This window comes from Salvelinus namaycush, chromosome 25 (assembly GCF_016432855.1).
Source record: "Salvelinus namaycush isolate Seneca chromosome 25, SaNama_1.0, whole genome shotgun sequence".
Classification (NCBI taxonomy): Eukaryota; Metazoa; Chordata; class Actinopteri; order Salmoniformes; family Salmonidae; genus Salvelinus; species Salvelinus namaycush.
Window position 1 is genome coordinate 27,348,885 of NC_052331.1, and position 16,431 is coordinate 27,365,315.

The 16,431-nt window shown below is 45.4% G+C and overlaps 1 protein-coding gene across 1 annotated transcript in view; it reads left to right on the forward strand.

Moving 5' to 3' along the window:
- The window catches only part of LOC120019860 (ephrin type-B receptor 1-like), a 120,681-nt gene extending 119,449 nt beyond the window's left edge, over nt 1-1,232 (forward strand). The window contains exon 6 of the mRNA XM_038963273.1: nt 1,172-1,232. Coding sequence (XP_038819201.1) covers nt 1,172-1,232 — 61 coding nt within the window. The remainder of the gene's footprint in view (nt 1-1,171) is intronic.
- The last annotated feature ends 15,199 nt before the right edge of the window (nt 1,233-16,431 follow it).

The following is a 16,431-nucleotide window of genomic DNA, read 5'->3' on the forward strand; positions in this document are numbered from 1 at the left end:
ATAGCTGTGCAGTGATGCTCCCCATCCAACCTGACAGAGCTTGAGAGGTTCTGCAGAGAAGAATGAGAGAAACTCCCCAAATACAGGTGTGCCAGGCTTGTAATGTCATACCCAAGAAGACTAGAGGCTGTAATCACTGCCGAAGTGCTTCAACAAAGTACTGAGTAAAGTGTCTGAATACTTATGTAAATGTGATTTTTCCGTTTTTTTGGTTGTAATTTTTATCAAATTTGCAAACAACAGTTTTTGATTTGTCATTATGGGGTATTGTGTGTAGATTGATGAGGAAAAACAAATAAATACATTTTAGAATAAGACTGTAACGTAACTTTCCGAATGCACAGTACATGCATGAACGCGCACGAATGCACACTCACACACACACACACACACACACACACACACACACACACACACACACACACACACACACACACACACACACACACACACACACACACACACACACACACACACACACACACACACACACACACACACACACACACACACACAGGCCTCTGCCTCATCATAACAAGGGTGGGAGAGAGGGAGAGAGTTCATTTTTATTGTTTATTTCACTTTTGTATATTATCTACTTCACTTGCTTTGGCAATGTTAACATATGTTTCCCATGCCAATAAAGGCCTTTGGATTGAGAGAGCGATGGGAGGGTTGGGCTCAGAGGAGGAGAGGAACAGAAGGTGGAGATATTAAAAGGAGTATGTCAGATAGAGAGGATGTTTTTCAGCTGCTTTCTCTTGTGAAAGTGAATGGACAACCGCTGGGTTATGTGGCTCTGGAATGAAGTTTCCCCTAGGTGTAGATCCAGGGACAGCCCCCCTCCCCCCAAACCTATGGAGGGAATTCAAAACTGACCCATTATCAGCATCTAGGTACAACTTTACCTGACACTGCTTTTCTACTGACTTACCAGCAGGTGGCAGCAGTAGCATGATGTATACAACAGGTTAAAGTTAAAGTGTGTGTGTGTGTGTGTGTGTGTGTGTGTGTGTGTGTGTGTGTGTGTGTGTGTGTGTGTGTGTGTGTGTGTGTGTGTGTGTGTGTGTGTGTGTGTGTGTGTGTGTGTGTGTGTGTGTGTGTGTGTGTGTGTGTGTGGAAGAGAAGGAGTAAAGGGACTGAAGCAGACCCCCCCCCTCATCCTCTGTAGTGCCTACCCCCCATCAGCCCCCATGCCTCTCACACCCACATGCCGAGGAGGCCCCAGATAGCTGAGGTTAGGGGGGGGGGGGGCAAGAGGGGGCATGTGTGGGTGGGGATAGGGGAGAGCGTGGGGGTGTCAGTTAATACCTGCTGCGGTTGGACCACCTGTCTGTCTGCCCACAGGGCTCTAAGCTGACCATTTTTTATCAAATGTAGGCACACAAAAAGACATTAAGGAGCACCATGAAAAATATTTGAGGTAATTATAATTTTAGGGCTCCCGAGTGGCGCAGCGGTCTGGGACACTGCACTGCAGTGCTAGTAGGCGTCACGATCGACCCGGATTCGATCCTGGGCTGTATCACAACCGGCCATAATCGGGAGTCCCATAAGGCGGTGCACAATTGGCCCAGTGTCGTTAGGGGAGGGTTTGGACATGGGGGCTTTACAAGTAGGCCGTCATTGTAAATAAGAATTTGTTCTTAACTTCCTTAATTTTTCTAGGCGCACTGGTGCAAATGCAAGTAAAATCGTAAAATGGTTGTACTGTAGAACCCTGCCAGACCTGTGTGTGTGTGTGTGTGTGTGTGTGTGCATGTATGTTTGTGTGGGTCTGTGCATGTGTGTGTGTGGGTCTGTGCATGTATGTTTGTGTGGGTATGTGTGTGTGTGGGTCTGTGCATGTGTGTGTGTGTGTGTGTGTGTGTGTGTGTGTGTGTGTGTGTGTGTGTGTGTGTGTGTGTGTGTGTGTGTGTGTGTGTGTGTGTGTGTGTGTGTGTGTGTGTGTGTGTGTGTGTGTGTGTGTGTGTTTGTATGTCTGTGTGTGTGTGTGTGTGTGTGTGTGTGTGTGTGTGTGTGTGTGTGTGTGTGTGTGTGTGTGTGTGTGTGTGTGTGTGTGTGTGTGTGTGTGTGTGTGAGTGTGTGTGTAAGTGTGTCCAGAACTTACACTCCCCATGTAAACAGCAGTTAGGTAAACACACATACAGAGAGAAAAACAGATGTACGCAAATGTATACCATCACCATAATAAATTCCATACGACACCGCAGACACTCACCACTCACACGTCTCAGAGAGAGAGAGCGAGACCCCACAGAGCCCCAGGACACCAACACAATTAGACCCAACCAAATCATGAGAAAAACTAAAAGATTTAAAAAAACTGAGCAAACTGGAATGCATTGGCACAATACCTGACCACTGTGACTGACCCAAAATTAAGGAAATCTTTGACTATGTACAGACTCAGTGAGCACAGCCTTGCTATTGAGAAAGGCCGTCGAAGTCAGACATGGCTCTCAAGAGAAGACAAGCTATGTGCACACTGCCCACAAAATGAGGTGGAAACTGAGCTGCACTTCCTAACCTCCTGCCAATGTATGACCATATTATTTCCCTCAGATTACACAGACCCACAAAGAATTTGAAAACAAATCCAATTTTGATAAACTCCCATGTATTTTGGGTGAAATACCAGTGTGCCATCACAGCAGCAAGATTTGTGACCTGTTGCCACAAGACAAGGGACCGCAGTGATGAACAAACACCATTGTAAATACAACCCATATTTATGTTTATTTATTTTCCCTTTTGTATTTGAACTATTTGCACATTGTTACAACACTGTACATAGGCATAATATTGTGTGAGTGTAATGGTTACTGTTCATTTCTGATTGTTTATTTCACTTTTGTTTATTATCTATTTAACTTGCTTTGGCAATGTAAACATACGTTTCCCATGCCAGTAGAGCTGTTTGAATTGAGAGAGAGAGAGAGAGAGAGAGAGAGAGAGAGAGAGATAGAGAGAGAGATAGAGATAGAGAGAGAGAGCGATAGAGAGAGAGAGAGAGAGAGAGAGAGAGAGAGAGAGAGAGAGAGAGAGATAGAGAGAGAAAGATAGAGAGAGAGAGAAAGAGAGAGAGAGAGAGAGAGAGGGAGAGAGAGAGAAAGAGAGAGAGAGAGATAAAGAGAGAGAGAGAGAGAGAGAGAGAGAGAGAGATAGGGAGAGAGAGAGAGAGGGAGAGAGCGACATACCCAATTACACAATGTATACATTGCCGAAAACAAAGGGAGTAGTCAACTCAGACACTCAACCCTTGGCTTTAGCACGCACGCACACACACACATACACATGCAGTGTAGAGTGGGCTTTGGGGGTTATGAGGGTGTTGAGTGAAGGGGGTCAGGGTTCACACTCTCAGCTGCTGTAAGGGCAGAGGGGAGCACAGCTCTACTTTTACACACCCCACCATAGCCAAGCACCAGTGGTGGAAAAAGTACCCAATTGTCATACTTGAGTAAAAGTAAAGATACCCTAATAGAAAATGACTCAAGTCAAAGTGAAAGTCACCCAGTAAAATACAAGCAGGTGACACTTGGTCAAAAGAGTCCACTGACAGTATGTTGTTAAAGGAGCAACTGTAGCTGATGACTGTTGTAAATAGAGCCAATATACAGGTTGCTCTGTCCTCCTGGCCTCATCAGACTAGGAGAATGGAGTCGTTCTGTCAATATTAGTTCAACTGGGAAGTTGTGTTTCTTCTTGTGCATGTATAGCATGACACGACCAGTTAACTCTGGTCCTGGTGTGCCACACTTCAGGTTTTTGAGTTGATCAGGATTGCCTTGAGCCTGGATCCAGATCTGTCTGTGTTCCTGCCATTGATGTCATTATCAAGCCAAACTTGTTTCAGTGACATGATTGAGTTGGCATGATAGCACAAACAGACATGCACTCAGGCTAGATAACTTTACCCCTGGCTAAAGATAACAGCTGACGTCTTCAGTAGCTCTTTGTTAGAGAACCAAAGGTAAGAGGTGAACCAGGCAGAGACGTGGATAATAGTCACTGGTATGAGAGGACTGGTTTGTATTCATTAGTGCACACATTTCAAAACGTAGCAAACATTTTTGCAACGGAAAAGGAAAACGAGTGTTTCTTATTGGACAACTTCAGGTAGATTCCTCCCTGTTTCAGTCTGTTTTCTTCCATTTCGTAACCAACCGAATATGACCCTGGCCAATACCACTTCACTACATCTCTACATCTCCAACCCCCTCTGTGGGTATTCTAACGCAGTTCAAAGGGCTGGGCAAATCCTCTCCCAAACCGCTGCTTTGATCCAAACACGGAGTGTGTGTGTAGCTGGGTGGACATGGGATTATGGCCCTATAGATGGCTATAGACTATTTCTGGGCTACTGGCTTGCACGCACAGGCAAAATGCATAAGAACGCTAGCACGCACACACACACACACACACACACACACACACACACACACACACACACACACACACACACACACACACACACACACACACACACACACACACACACACACACACACACACCTTTATGACGTAGTTCTATCTGACTACACTTATGTAGCCTACTCTATGACTACTATTCACTAGCCACTGTTATCGTGTTAGCGACAGAGGAAGTAGTGGTGGGGTGTGTGTGTGTGTGTGTGTGTGTGTGTGTGTGTGTGTGTGTGTGTGTGTGTGTGTGTGTGTGTGTGTGTGTGTGTGTGTGTGTGTGTGTGTGTGTGTGTGTGTGTGTGTGTGGTAACCTGAGCACATAGGAAAAGCGTTCCTAGGATTCCAGGCCTGTTTGGGGTGGTGTGACTGTAGCCTGTGGGTCTCTGTGGGAATGTGGGCTGTGCAGGGAAGAGGCTACGGAATAATAGGTGAGTCACATCCCCCTAACACACACACACTCACACACGCTCCAGAAGTCTAACCAATGTCTAACCAATGAAGAGACGAGAAGCCCCAACGTCTAACCAATGAAGAGACGAGAAGCCCCCATGTCTAACCAATGAAGAGACGAGAAGCCCCAATGTCTAACCAATGAAGAGAAACCCCAATGTCTAACCAATGAAGAGAAGAGAAGCACCAATGTCTAACCAATGAAGAGAAGAGAAGCCCCAATGTCTAAACAATGAAGTGACGAGAAGCCCCAATGTCTAACCAATGAAGAGAAGAGAAGCCTCACTGTCTAACCAATGAAGAGAAGAGAAGCCCCAATGTCTAACCAATGAAGTGACGAGAAGCCCCAATGTCTAACCAATGAAGAGACGAGAAGCCCCAATGTCTAACCAATGAAGAGAATGGAAGCCCCAATGTCTAACCAATGAAGAGAAGAGAAGCCCCAGTGTCTAACCAATGAGGAGAAGAGAAGCCCCAGTGTCTAACCAATGAAGAGAAGAGAAGCCCCAGTGTCTAACCAATGAAGAGAAGAGAAGCCCCAATGTCAAACCAATGAAGAGAAGAGAATCCCCAGTGTCTAACCAATGAAGAGACAAGAAGCCCCAATGTCTAACCAATGAAGAGAAGCCCCAATGTCTAACCAATGAAGAGACAAGATGCCCCAATGTCTAACGAATGAAGAGAAGCCCCAATGTCTAACCAATGAAGAGACGAGAAGCCCCAATGTCTAACGAATGAAGAGAAACCCCAATGTCTAACCAATGAAGAGAAGAGAAGCCCCAATGTCTAACCAATGAAGAGAAGAGAAGCCCCAATGTCTAACCAATGAAGAGAAGAGAAGCCCCAATGTCTAACCAATGAAGAGAAGAGAAGCCCCAATGTCTAACCAATGAAGAGAAACCCCAATGTCTAACCAATGAAGAGAAGAGAAGCCCCAATGTCTAACCATTGAAGAGAAGAGAAGCTCCAATGTCTAACGAATGAAGAGAAGAGAAGCCTCACTGTCTAACCAATGAAGAGAAGAGAAGTGTCACTGTCTAACGAATGAAGAGAAGAGAAGCCCCAATGTCTAACCAATGAAGAGAAGAGAAGCCCCAAGGTCTAACGATTGAAGAGAAGAGAAGCCCCAATGTCTAACCAATGAAGAGAAGAGAAGCCCCAATGTCTAACCAATGAAGAGAAGAGAAGCCCCAATGTCTAACCAATGAAGAGAAACCCCAATGTCTAACCAATGAAGAGAAGAGAAGCCCCAATGTCTAACCATTGAAGAGAAGAGAAGCCCCAATGTCTAACGAATGAAGAGAAGAGAAGCCTCACTGTCTAACCAATGAAGAGAAGAGAAGCCTCACTGTCTAACGAATGAAGAGAAGAGAAGCCCCAATGTCTAACCAATGAAGAGAAGAGAAGCCCCAATGTCTAACCAATGAAGAGAAGAGAAGCCCCAATGTCTAACCAATGAAGAGAAGAGAAGCCCCAATGTCTAACCAATGAAGAGAAACGCCAATGTCTAACCAATGAAGAGAAGAGAAGCCCCAATGTCTAACGAATGAAGAGAAGAGAAGCCTCACTGTCTAACCAATGAAGAGAAGAGAAGCCTCACTGTCTAACCAATGAAGAGAAGAGAAGCCCCAATGTCTAACCAATGAAGAGAAGAGAAGCCCCAATGTCTAACCAATGAAGAGAAGAGAAGGCCGAATGTCTAACCAATGAAGAGAAGAGAAGCCCCAATGTCTAACCAATGAAGAGAAGAGAAGCCCCAATTTCTAACCAATGAAGAGAAGAGAAGCCCCAATGTCTAACCAATGAAGAGAAGAGAAGCCCCAATGTCTAACCAATGAAGAGAAGAGAAGCCCCAATATATAACCAATGAAGAGAAGAGAAGCCCCAATGTCTAACGAATGAAGAGAAGAGAAGCCCCAATGTCTAACCAATGAAGAGAAAAGAAGCCCCAATGTCTAACCAATGAAGAGAAGAGAAGCCCCAATGTCTAACCAATGAAGAGAAGAGAAGCCCCAATGTCTAACCAATGAAGAGAAGAGAAGCCCCAATGTCTAACCAATGAAGAGAAGAGAAGCCCCAATGTCTAACCAATGAAGAGAAGAGAAGCCCCAATGTCTAACCAATGAAGAGAAGAGAAGCCCCAATGTCTAACGAATGAAGAGAAGAAAAGCCCCAATGTCTAACCAATGAAGAGACGAGAAGCCCCAATGTCTAACCAATGAAGAGACGAGAAGCCCCAATGTCTAACCAATGAAGAGACGAGAAGTCCCAATGTCTAACCAATGAAGAGACGAGAAGCCCCAATGTCTAACCAATGAAGAGACGAGAAGCCCCAATGTCTAACCAATGAAGAGACGAGAAGCCCCAATGTCTAACCAATGAAGAGACGAGAAGCCCCAATGTCTAACCAATGATGAGACGAGAAGCCCCAATGCCTAACCAATGAAGAGACGAGAAGCCCCAATGTCTAACCAATGAAGAGACGAGAAGCCCCAATGTCTAACCAATGAAGAGAAGAGAAGCCTCACTGTCTAACGAATGAAGAGACGAGAAGCCCCAATGTCTAACCAATGAAGAGACGAGAAGCCCCAATGTCTAACCAATGAAGAGACGAGAAACCCCAATGTCTAACGAAAAAAGAGACGAGAAGCTCCAATGTCTAACCAATGAAGAGAAGAGAAGCCTCACTGTCTAACGAATGAAGAGACGAGAAGCCCCAATGTCTAACCAATGAAGAGACGAGAAGCCCCAATGTCTAACCAATGAAGAGAAGAGAAGCCCCAATGTCTAACCAATGAAGAGAAGAGAAGCCTCACTGTCTAACGAATGAAGAGACGAGAAGCCCCAATGTCTAACCAATGAAGAGACGAGAAGCCCCAATGTCTAACCAATGAAGAGACGAGAAACCCCAATGTCTAACGAAAGAAGAGACGAGAAGCTCCAATGTCTAACCAATGAAGAGAAGAGAAGCCTCACTGTCTAACGAATGAAGAGACGAGAAGCCCCAATGTCTAACCAATGAAGAGACGAGAAGCCCCAATGTCTAACCAATGAAGAGAAGAGAAGCCCCAATGTCTAACCAATGAAGAGAAGAGAAGCCTCACTGTCTAACGAATGAAGAGACGAGAAGCCCCAATGTCTAACCAATGAAGAGACGAGAAGCCCCAATGTCTAACCAATGAAGAGACGAGAAACCCCAATGTCTAACGAATGAAGAGACGAGAAGCCCCAATGTCTAACCAATGAAGAGAAGAGAAGCCTCACTGTCTAACGAATGAAGAGACGAGAAGCCCCAATGTCTAACGAATGAAGAGACGAGAAGCCCCAATGTCTAACCAATGAAGAGACGAGAAGCCCCAATGTCTAACCAATGAAGAGAAGAGAAGCCTCACTGTCTAACCAATGAAGAGACGAGAAGCCCCAATGTCTAACGAATGAAGAGACGAGAAGCCCCAATGTCTAACCAATGAAGAGAAGAGAAGCCCCAATGTCTAACCAATGAAGAGACGAGAAGCCCCAATGTCTAACCAATGAAGAGACGAGAAGCCCCAATGTCTAACCAATGAAGAGAAGAGAAGCCCCAATGTCTAACCAATGAAGAGACGAGAAGCCCCAATGTCTAACGAATGAAGAGACGAGAAGCCCCAATGTCTAACCAATGAAGAGAAGAGAAGCCCCAATGTCTAACCAATGAAGAGACGAGAAGCCCCAATGTCTAACCAATGAAGAGACGAGAAGCCCCAATGTCTAACCAATGAAGAGACGAGAAGCCCCAATGTCTAACCAATGAAGAGAAGAGAAGCCCCAATGTCTAACCAATGAAGAGAAGAGAAGCCCCAATGTCTAACCAATGAAGAGAAGAGAAGCCCCAATGTCTAACCAATGAAGAGAAGAGAAGCCCCAATGTCTAACCAATGAAGAGACGAGAAGCCCCAATGTCTAACCAATGAAGAGACGAGAAGCCCCAATGTCTAACCAATGAAGAGAAGAGAAGCCCCAATGTCTAACCAATGAAGAGAAGAGAAGCCCCAATGTCTAACCAATGAAGAGAAGAGAAGCCCCAATGTCTAACCAATGAAGAGAAGAGAAGCCCCAATGTCTAACCAATGAAGAGAAGAGAAGCCCCAATGTCTAACCAATGAAGAGACGAGAAGCCCCAATGTCTAACCAATGAAGAGAAGAGAAGCCCCAATGTCTAACCAATGAAGAGAAGAGAAGCCCCAATGTCTAACCAATGAAGAGACGAGAAGCCCCAATGTCTAACCAATGAAGAGAAGAGAAGCCCCAATGTCTAACCAATGAAGAGACGAGAAGCCCCAATGTCTAACCAATGAAGAGACGAGAAGCCCCAATGTCTAACCAATGAAGAGAAGAGAAGCCCCAATGTCTAACCAATGAAGAGACGAGAAGCCCCAATGTCTAACCAATGAAGAGACGAGAAGCCCCAATGTCTAACCAATGAAGAGAAGAGAAGCCCCAATGTCTAACCAATGAAGAGAAGAGAAGCCCCAATGTCTAACCAATGAAGAGACGAGAAGCCCCAATGTCTAACCAATGAAGAGACGAGAAGCCCCAATGTCTAACCAATGAAGAGAAGAGAAGCCCCAATGTCTAACCAATGAAGAGACGAGAAGCCCAATGTCTAACCAATGAAGAGACGAGAAGCCCCAATGTCTAACCAATGAAGAGAAGAGAAGCCCCAATGTCTAACCAATGAAGAGACGAGAAGCCCCAATGTCTAACCAATGAAGAGACGAGAAGCCCCAATGTCTAACCAATGAAGAGAAGAGAAGCCCCAATGTCTAACCAATGAAGAGAAGAGAAGCCCCAATGTCTAACCAATGAAGAGACGAGAAGCCCCAATGTCTAACCAATGAAGAGACGAGAAGCCCCAATGTCTAACCAATGAAGAGAAGAGAAGCCCCAATGTCTAACCAATGAAGAGAAGAGAAGCCCCAATGTCTAACCAATGAAGAGAAGAGAAGCCCCAATGTCTAACCAATGAAGAGAAGAGAAGCCCCAATGTCTAACCAATGAAGAGAAGAGAAGCCCCAATGTCTAACCAATGAAGAGAAGAGAAGCCCCAATGTCTAACCAATGAAGAGAAGAGAAGCCTCACTGTCTAACGAATGAAGAGACGAGAAGCCCCAATGTCTAACCAATGAAGAGAAGAGAAGCCCCAATGTCTAACCAATGAAGAGAAGAGAAGCCTCACTGTCTAACGAATGAAGAGACGAGAAGCCCCAATGTCTAACCAATGAAGAGACGAGAAGCCCCAATGTCTAACCAATGAAGAGACGAGAAACCCCAATGTCTAACGAAAGAAGAGACGAGAAGCTCCAATGTCTAACCAATGAAGAGAAGAGAAGCCTCACTGTCTAACGAATGAAGAGACGAGAAGCCCCAATGTCTAACCAATGAAGAGACGAGAAGCCCCAATGTCTAACCAATGAAGAGAAGAGAAGCCCCAATGTCTAACCAATGAAGAGAAGAGAAGCCTCACTGTCTAACGAATGAAGAGACGAGAAGCCCCAATGTCTAACCAATGAAGAGACGAGAAACCCCAATGTCTAACCAATGAAGAGACGAGAAACCCCAATGTCTAACGAATGAAGAGACGAGAAGCCCCAATGTCTAACCAATGAAGAGAAGAGAAGCCTCACTGTCTAACGAATGAAGAGACGAGAAGCCCCAATGTCTAACGAATGAAGAGACGAGAAGCCCCAATGTCTAACCAATGAAGAGACGAGAAGCCCCAATGTCTAACCAATGAAGAGAAGAGAAGCCTCACTGTCTAACCAATGAAGAGACGAGAAGCCCCAATGTCTAACGAATGAAGAGACGAGAAGCCCCAATGTCTAACCAATGAAGAGACGAGAAGCCCCAATGTCTAACCAATGAAGAGACGAGAAGCCCCAATGTCTAACCAATGAAGAGACGAGAAGCCCCAATGTCTAACCAATGAAGAGAAGAGAAGCCCCAATGTCTAACCAATGAAGAGACGAGAAGCCCCAATGTCTAACGAATGAAGAGACGAGAAGCCCCAATGTCTAACCAATGAAGAGAAGAGAAGCCCCAATGTCTAACCAATGAAGAGACGAGAAGCCCCAATGTCTAACCAATGAAGAGACGAGAAGCCCCAATGTCTAACCAATGAAGAGAAGAGAAGCCCCAATGTCTAACCAATGAAGAGAAGAGAAGCCCCAATGTCTAACCAATGAAGAGAAGAGAAGCCCCAATGTCTAACCAATGAAGAGAAGAGAAGCCCCAATGTCTAACCAATGAAGAGACGAGAAGCCCCAATGTCTAACCAATGAAGAGACGAGAAGCCCCAATGTCTAACCAATGAAGAGAAGAGAAGCCCCAATGTCTAACCAATGAAGAGAAGAGAAGCCCCAATGTCTAACCAATGAAGAGAAGAGAAGCCCCAATGTCTAACCAATGAAGAGAAGAGAAGCCCCAATGTCTAACCAATGAAGAGAAGAGAAGCCCCAATGTCTAACCAATGAAGAGACGAGAAGCCCCAATGTCTAACCAATGAAGAGAAGAGAAGCCCCAATGTCTAACCAATGAAGAGACGAGAAGCCCCAATGTCTAACCAATGAAGAGAAGAGAAGCCCCAATGTCTAACCAATGAAGAGACGAGAAGCCCCAATGTCTAACCAATGAAGAGACGAGAAGCCCCAATGTCTAACCAATGAAGAGACGAGAAGCCCCAATGTCTAACCAATGAAGAGACGAGAAGCCCCAATGTCTAACCAATGAAGAGACGAGAAGCCCCAATGTCTAACCAATGAAGAGAAGAGAAGCCCCAATGTCTAACCAATGAAGAGAAGAGAAGCCCCAATGTCTAACCAATGAAGAGACGAGAAGCCCCAATGTCTAACCAATGAAGAGACGAGAAGCCCCAATGTCTAACCAATGAAGAGAAGAGAAGCCCCAATGTCTAACCAATGAAGAGACGAGAAGCCCCAATGTCTAACCAATGAAGAGACGAGAAGCCCCAATGTCTAACCAATGAAGAGAAGAGAAGCCCCAATGTCTAACCAATGAAGAGACGAGAAGCCCCAATGTCTAACCAATGAAGAGACGAGAAGCCCCAATGTCTAACCAATGAAGAGAAGAGAAGCCCCAATGTCTAACCAATGAAGAGAAGAGAAGCCCCAATGTCTAACCAATGAAGAGACGAGAAGCCCCAATGTCTAACCAATGAAGAGACGAGAAGCCCCAATGTCTAACCAATGAAGAGAAGAGAAGCCCCAATGTCTAACCAATGAAGAGAAGAGAAGCCCCAATGTCTAACCAATGAAGAGAAGAGAAGCCCCAATGTCTAACCAATGAAGAGAAGAGAAGCCCCAATGTCTAACCAATGAAGAGAAGAGAAGCCCCAATGTCTAACCAATGAAGAGAAGAGAAGCCCCAATGTCTAACCAATGAAGAGACGAGAAGCCCCAATGTCTAACCAATGAAGAGAAGAGAAGCCCCAATGTCTAACCAATGAAGAGACGAGAAGCCCCAATGTCTAACCAATGAAGAGAAGAGAAGCCCCAATGTCTAACCAATGAAGAGACGAGAAGCCCCAATGTCTAACCAATGAAGAGAAGAGAAGCCCCAATGTCTAACCAATGAAGAGACGAGAAGCCCCAATGTCTAACCAATGAAGAGACGAGAAGCCCCAATGTCTAACCAATGAAGAGAAGAGAAGCCCCAATGTCTAACCAATGAAGAGAAGAGAAGCCCCAATGTCTAACCAATGAAGAGACGAGAAGCCCCAATGTCTAACCAATGAAGAGACGAGAAGCCCCAATGTCTAACCAATGAAGAGAAGAGAAGCACCAATGTCTAACCAATGAAGAGAAGAGAAGCCCCAATGTCTAACCAATGAAGAGAAGAGAAGCCCCAATGTCTAACCAATGAAGAGAAGAGAAGCCCCAATGTCTAACCAATGAAGAGACGAGAAGCCCCAATGTCTAACCAATGAAGAGAAGAGAAGCCCCAATGTCTAACCAATGAAGAGACGAGAAGCCCCAATGTCTAACCAATGAAGAGACGAGAAGCCCCAATGTCTAACCAATGAAGAGAAGAGAAGCCCCAATGTCTAACCAATGAAGAGACGAGAAGCCCCAATGTCTAACCAATGAAGAGAAGAGAAGCCCCAATGTCTAACCAATGAAGAGACGAGAAGCCCCAATGTCTAACCAATGAAGAGACGAGAAGCCCCAATGTCTAACCAATGAAGAGAAGAGAAGCCCCAATGTCTAACCAATGAAGAGAAGAGAAGCCCCAATGTCTAACCAATGAAGTGACGAGAAGCCCCAATGTCTAACGAATGAAGAGAAGAGAAGCCCCAATGTCTAACCAATGAAGAGACGAGAAGCCCCAATGTCTAACCAATGAAGAGAAGAGAAGCCCCAATGTCTAACCAATGAAGTGACGAGAAGCCCCAATGTCTAACCAATGAAGAGACGAGAAGCCCCAATGTCTAACCAATGAAGAGAAGAGAAGCCCCAATGTCTAACCAATGAAGTGACGAGAAGCCCCAATGTCTAACGAATGAAGAGAAGAGAAGCCCCAATGTCTAACCAATGAAGAGACGAGAAGCCCCAATGTCTAACCAATGAAGAGACGAGAAGCCCCAATGTCTAACCAATGAAGAGAAGAGAAGCCCCAATGTCTAACCAATGAAGAGAAGAGAAGCCCCAATGTCTAACCAATGAAGAGAAGAGCCAAATAAAATAGTCATAAAAAAGTGATATCATCATGTATTTGGTTCTATGGAAAAGATGAGCTCAAGCCCAGTTCTAGACCCAGTTCCAACCCTCTCACCGCAGGGTTAGGCTGCCCTGACTGGGCCTTTTTGAACAGATCAGCCTGCCTAACCCTGGAACTAGACCAGTGAGTCTCATCATTGGTTTCTAAATCGTGATGAAACATAGGGAGCTCTGACCCAGAAACATTCCTGGCCCTAACCCGATGATGTGTTATCGTGAATGTATAATGGGTCATGTCAAAGAATGATATACCCCACAAGACCTTGGTCAAATAACCCACGTAATAAATACAACACTTGTCTCTGAGATGCGCTTGATTTAGTTTGGAATTTGCACTTTGGGGACATTCCTGTGGTTCCATTGTACCGGGCAAACTAAATCAAGCGCATTAGCTCAAGTATTTGAAAGTATTTAACATGTATTTGACCCAGGTCTGTCCCCCACCCACAAAACCACCTCATGCTTCAGCAGTAAATCATTTAAATCCCTGTTTCATTGTCTTTGCTAGTGAACCACACACACACACACACACACACACACACATTGAGATCAAACACTCCGGACTGTAAAGCATAACAACCAGAACTTAATTTCACTGGAGCATCTTCATTTCCAATATATTGTTTTGATAGAAGATAAAACTGATCCAAAGCTAAGGGGCTTTCATCTGTGCAGACTATCATCTTTGTGTGTGTGTGTGTGTGTGTGTGTGTGTGTGTGTGTGTGTGTGTGTGTGTGTGTGTGTGTGTGTGTGTGTGTGTGTGTGTGTGTGTGTGTGTGTGTGTGTGTGTGTGTTTAGGAGCTAGGAACAGTGAACAGCCACCCGAGCCACGGCCTGACAGTAGAGGTGCATCAAATATGGGGCCAAGACACTGAAAAACAGCTTCTATCTCCAGGTCATCAGACTGTTAAATAGTTACCACTAGCCAGCCGGTCCTTAACTTTAGTCACTGTTACTAGTCGACTACCACCCGGTACTCTTACATTGGTCGTTCTAATATTTCTTTACATTTTGGGGATTTGAGTGTATTGTTTTGTATTGTTAGTTATTACTGCACTGTTGTAGCTGGAAACACCAGCATTTCGCTACACCTGAGATAACATCTGCAAAATATTTGTACGCGACCAATAAAATTGATTTGATTTGCATGACTGCGCGTTTGTGTGTGTTTTAACACAGCATATGATGGTGCAGCTTCTTGTTTCCTTCTGTCCTTTCGTGTCCCATCATATTCACATTCAGATGCATTATTAAAGGGCCATATTTGGGGGTTTATCCCCACTCCAGTCTCCAGTAGCCACTCCAGTCTCCAGTAGCCACTCCAGTCTCCAGTAGCCACGCCACTCCAGTCTCCAGTAGCCACTCCAGTCTCCAGTAGCCACTCCAGTCTCCAGTAGCCACTCCAGTCTCCAGTAGCCACTCCAGTCTCCAGTAGCGACTGCAGTCTCCAGTAGCCACTCCAGTCTCCAGTAGCCACTCCAGTCTCCAGTAGCCACGCCACTCCAGTCTCCAGTAGCCACTCCAGTCTCCAGTAGCCACTCCAGTCTCCAGTAGCGACTGCAGTCTCCAGTAGCCACTCCAGTCTCCAGTAGCCACTCCAGTCTCCAGTAGCCACGCCACTCCAGTCTCCAGTAGCCACTCCAGTCTCCAGTAGCCACTCCAGTCTCCAGTAGCCACTCCAGTCTCCAGTAGCCACTCCAGTCTCCAGTAGCCACTGCAGTCTCCAGTAGCCACTCCAGTCTCCAGTAGCCACTCCAGTCTCCAGTAGACAAAATGTGTATCGGGAGTCAAAGATGATAGCACAAAGAGTGAAATGCGTGCACACACACATATACACACACACACACATCACGTGCGCACGCTTGCACACACACAATCACTTTGTGTCACATGCACACACACAGACTCACACACGCATGTACACACACACACACACACACACACACACACACACACACACACACACACACACACACACACACACACACACACACACACACACACACACACACACACACACACACACACACAATGGCATTGGCTGGCACCCCGGGCATGCTGGCAGCTTGGAGTCGGCGGTCTCAAAGAGAGGCTTTTCAAACAACTTCATAGAGGAAATTAAACCACAAAGACACAAAGACACAGCCAGCCCTCCTGTATAGCTACTGTTACAAACTCCCCCCTCCCTCCGTCCACCCCTCTATTTCTCCCTCCATCCATACATCTCTCTCATTCCTCCCTCCCTTTTTCTCCTTCCTTACATCTCTCTCCCTTCATCTATTTTCTACCCATCCCTCCAGCTTTTCCCCCCTCTATCCTTCCCTCCCTGACTCTCTCTTCCTCTCTTTACCCCTCCATCCATCTCTCACTCCCTCCCTCTATCCTTCCCTCCCTGACTCTCTCTTCCTCTCTTTACCCCTCCATCCATCTCTCACTCCCTCCCTCTGTTATTCCCTCCCGCCCTCTCTCCACTCCTCACTAGTTTTAAGGTTTGTCAATGAGAACATTGTGAAACATTGTCAATGCATCTCAGTCCAATGTAAACCATTCTAGTAATATATAATTGATGGTCCATTAAATACTGTTTATTGCATTTCCTGAGCACATCCAACTTTCTTTGCATACTGCTCAAAGGAATGCAAAAATATTCTCCATACAAGTTCAAAATAGAGGGAGATACAAGTCATGACATTATACAAGCTTGCTGAATATTTTTTAATTTAATTTTGTATGTTTTGGGGGGTTGATCAGCTTTAATATTATAGATACTGTAGATTGTAG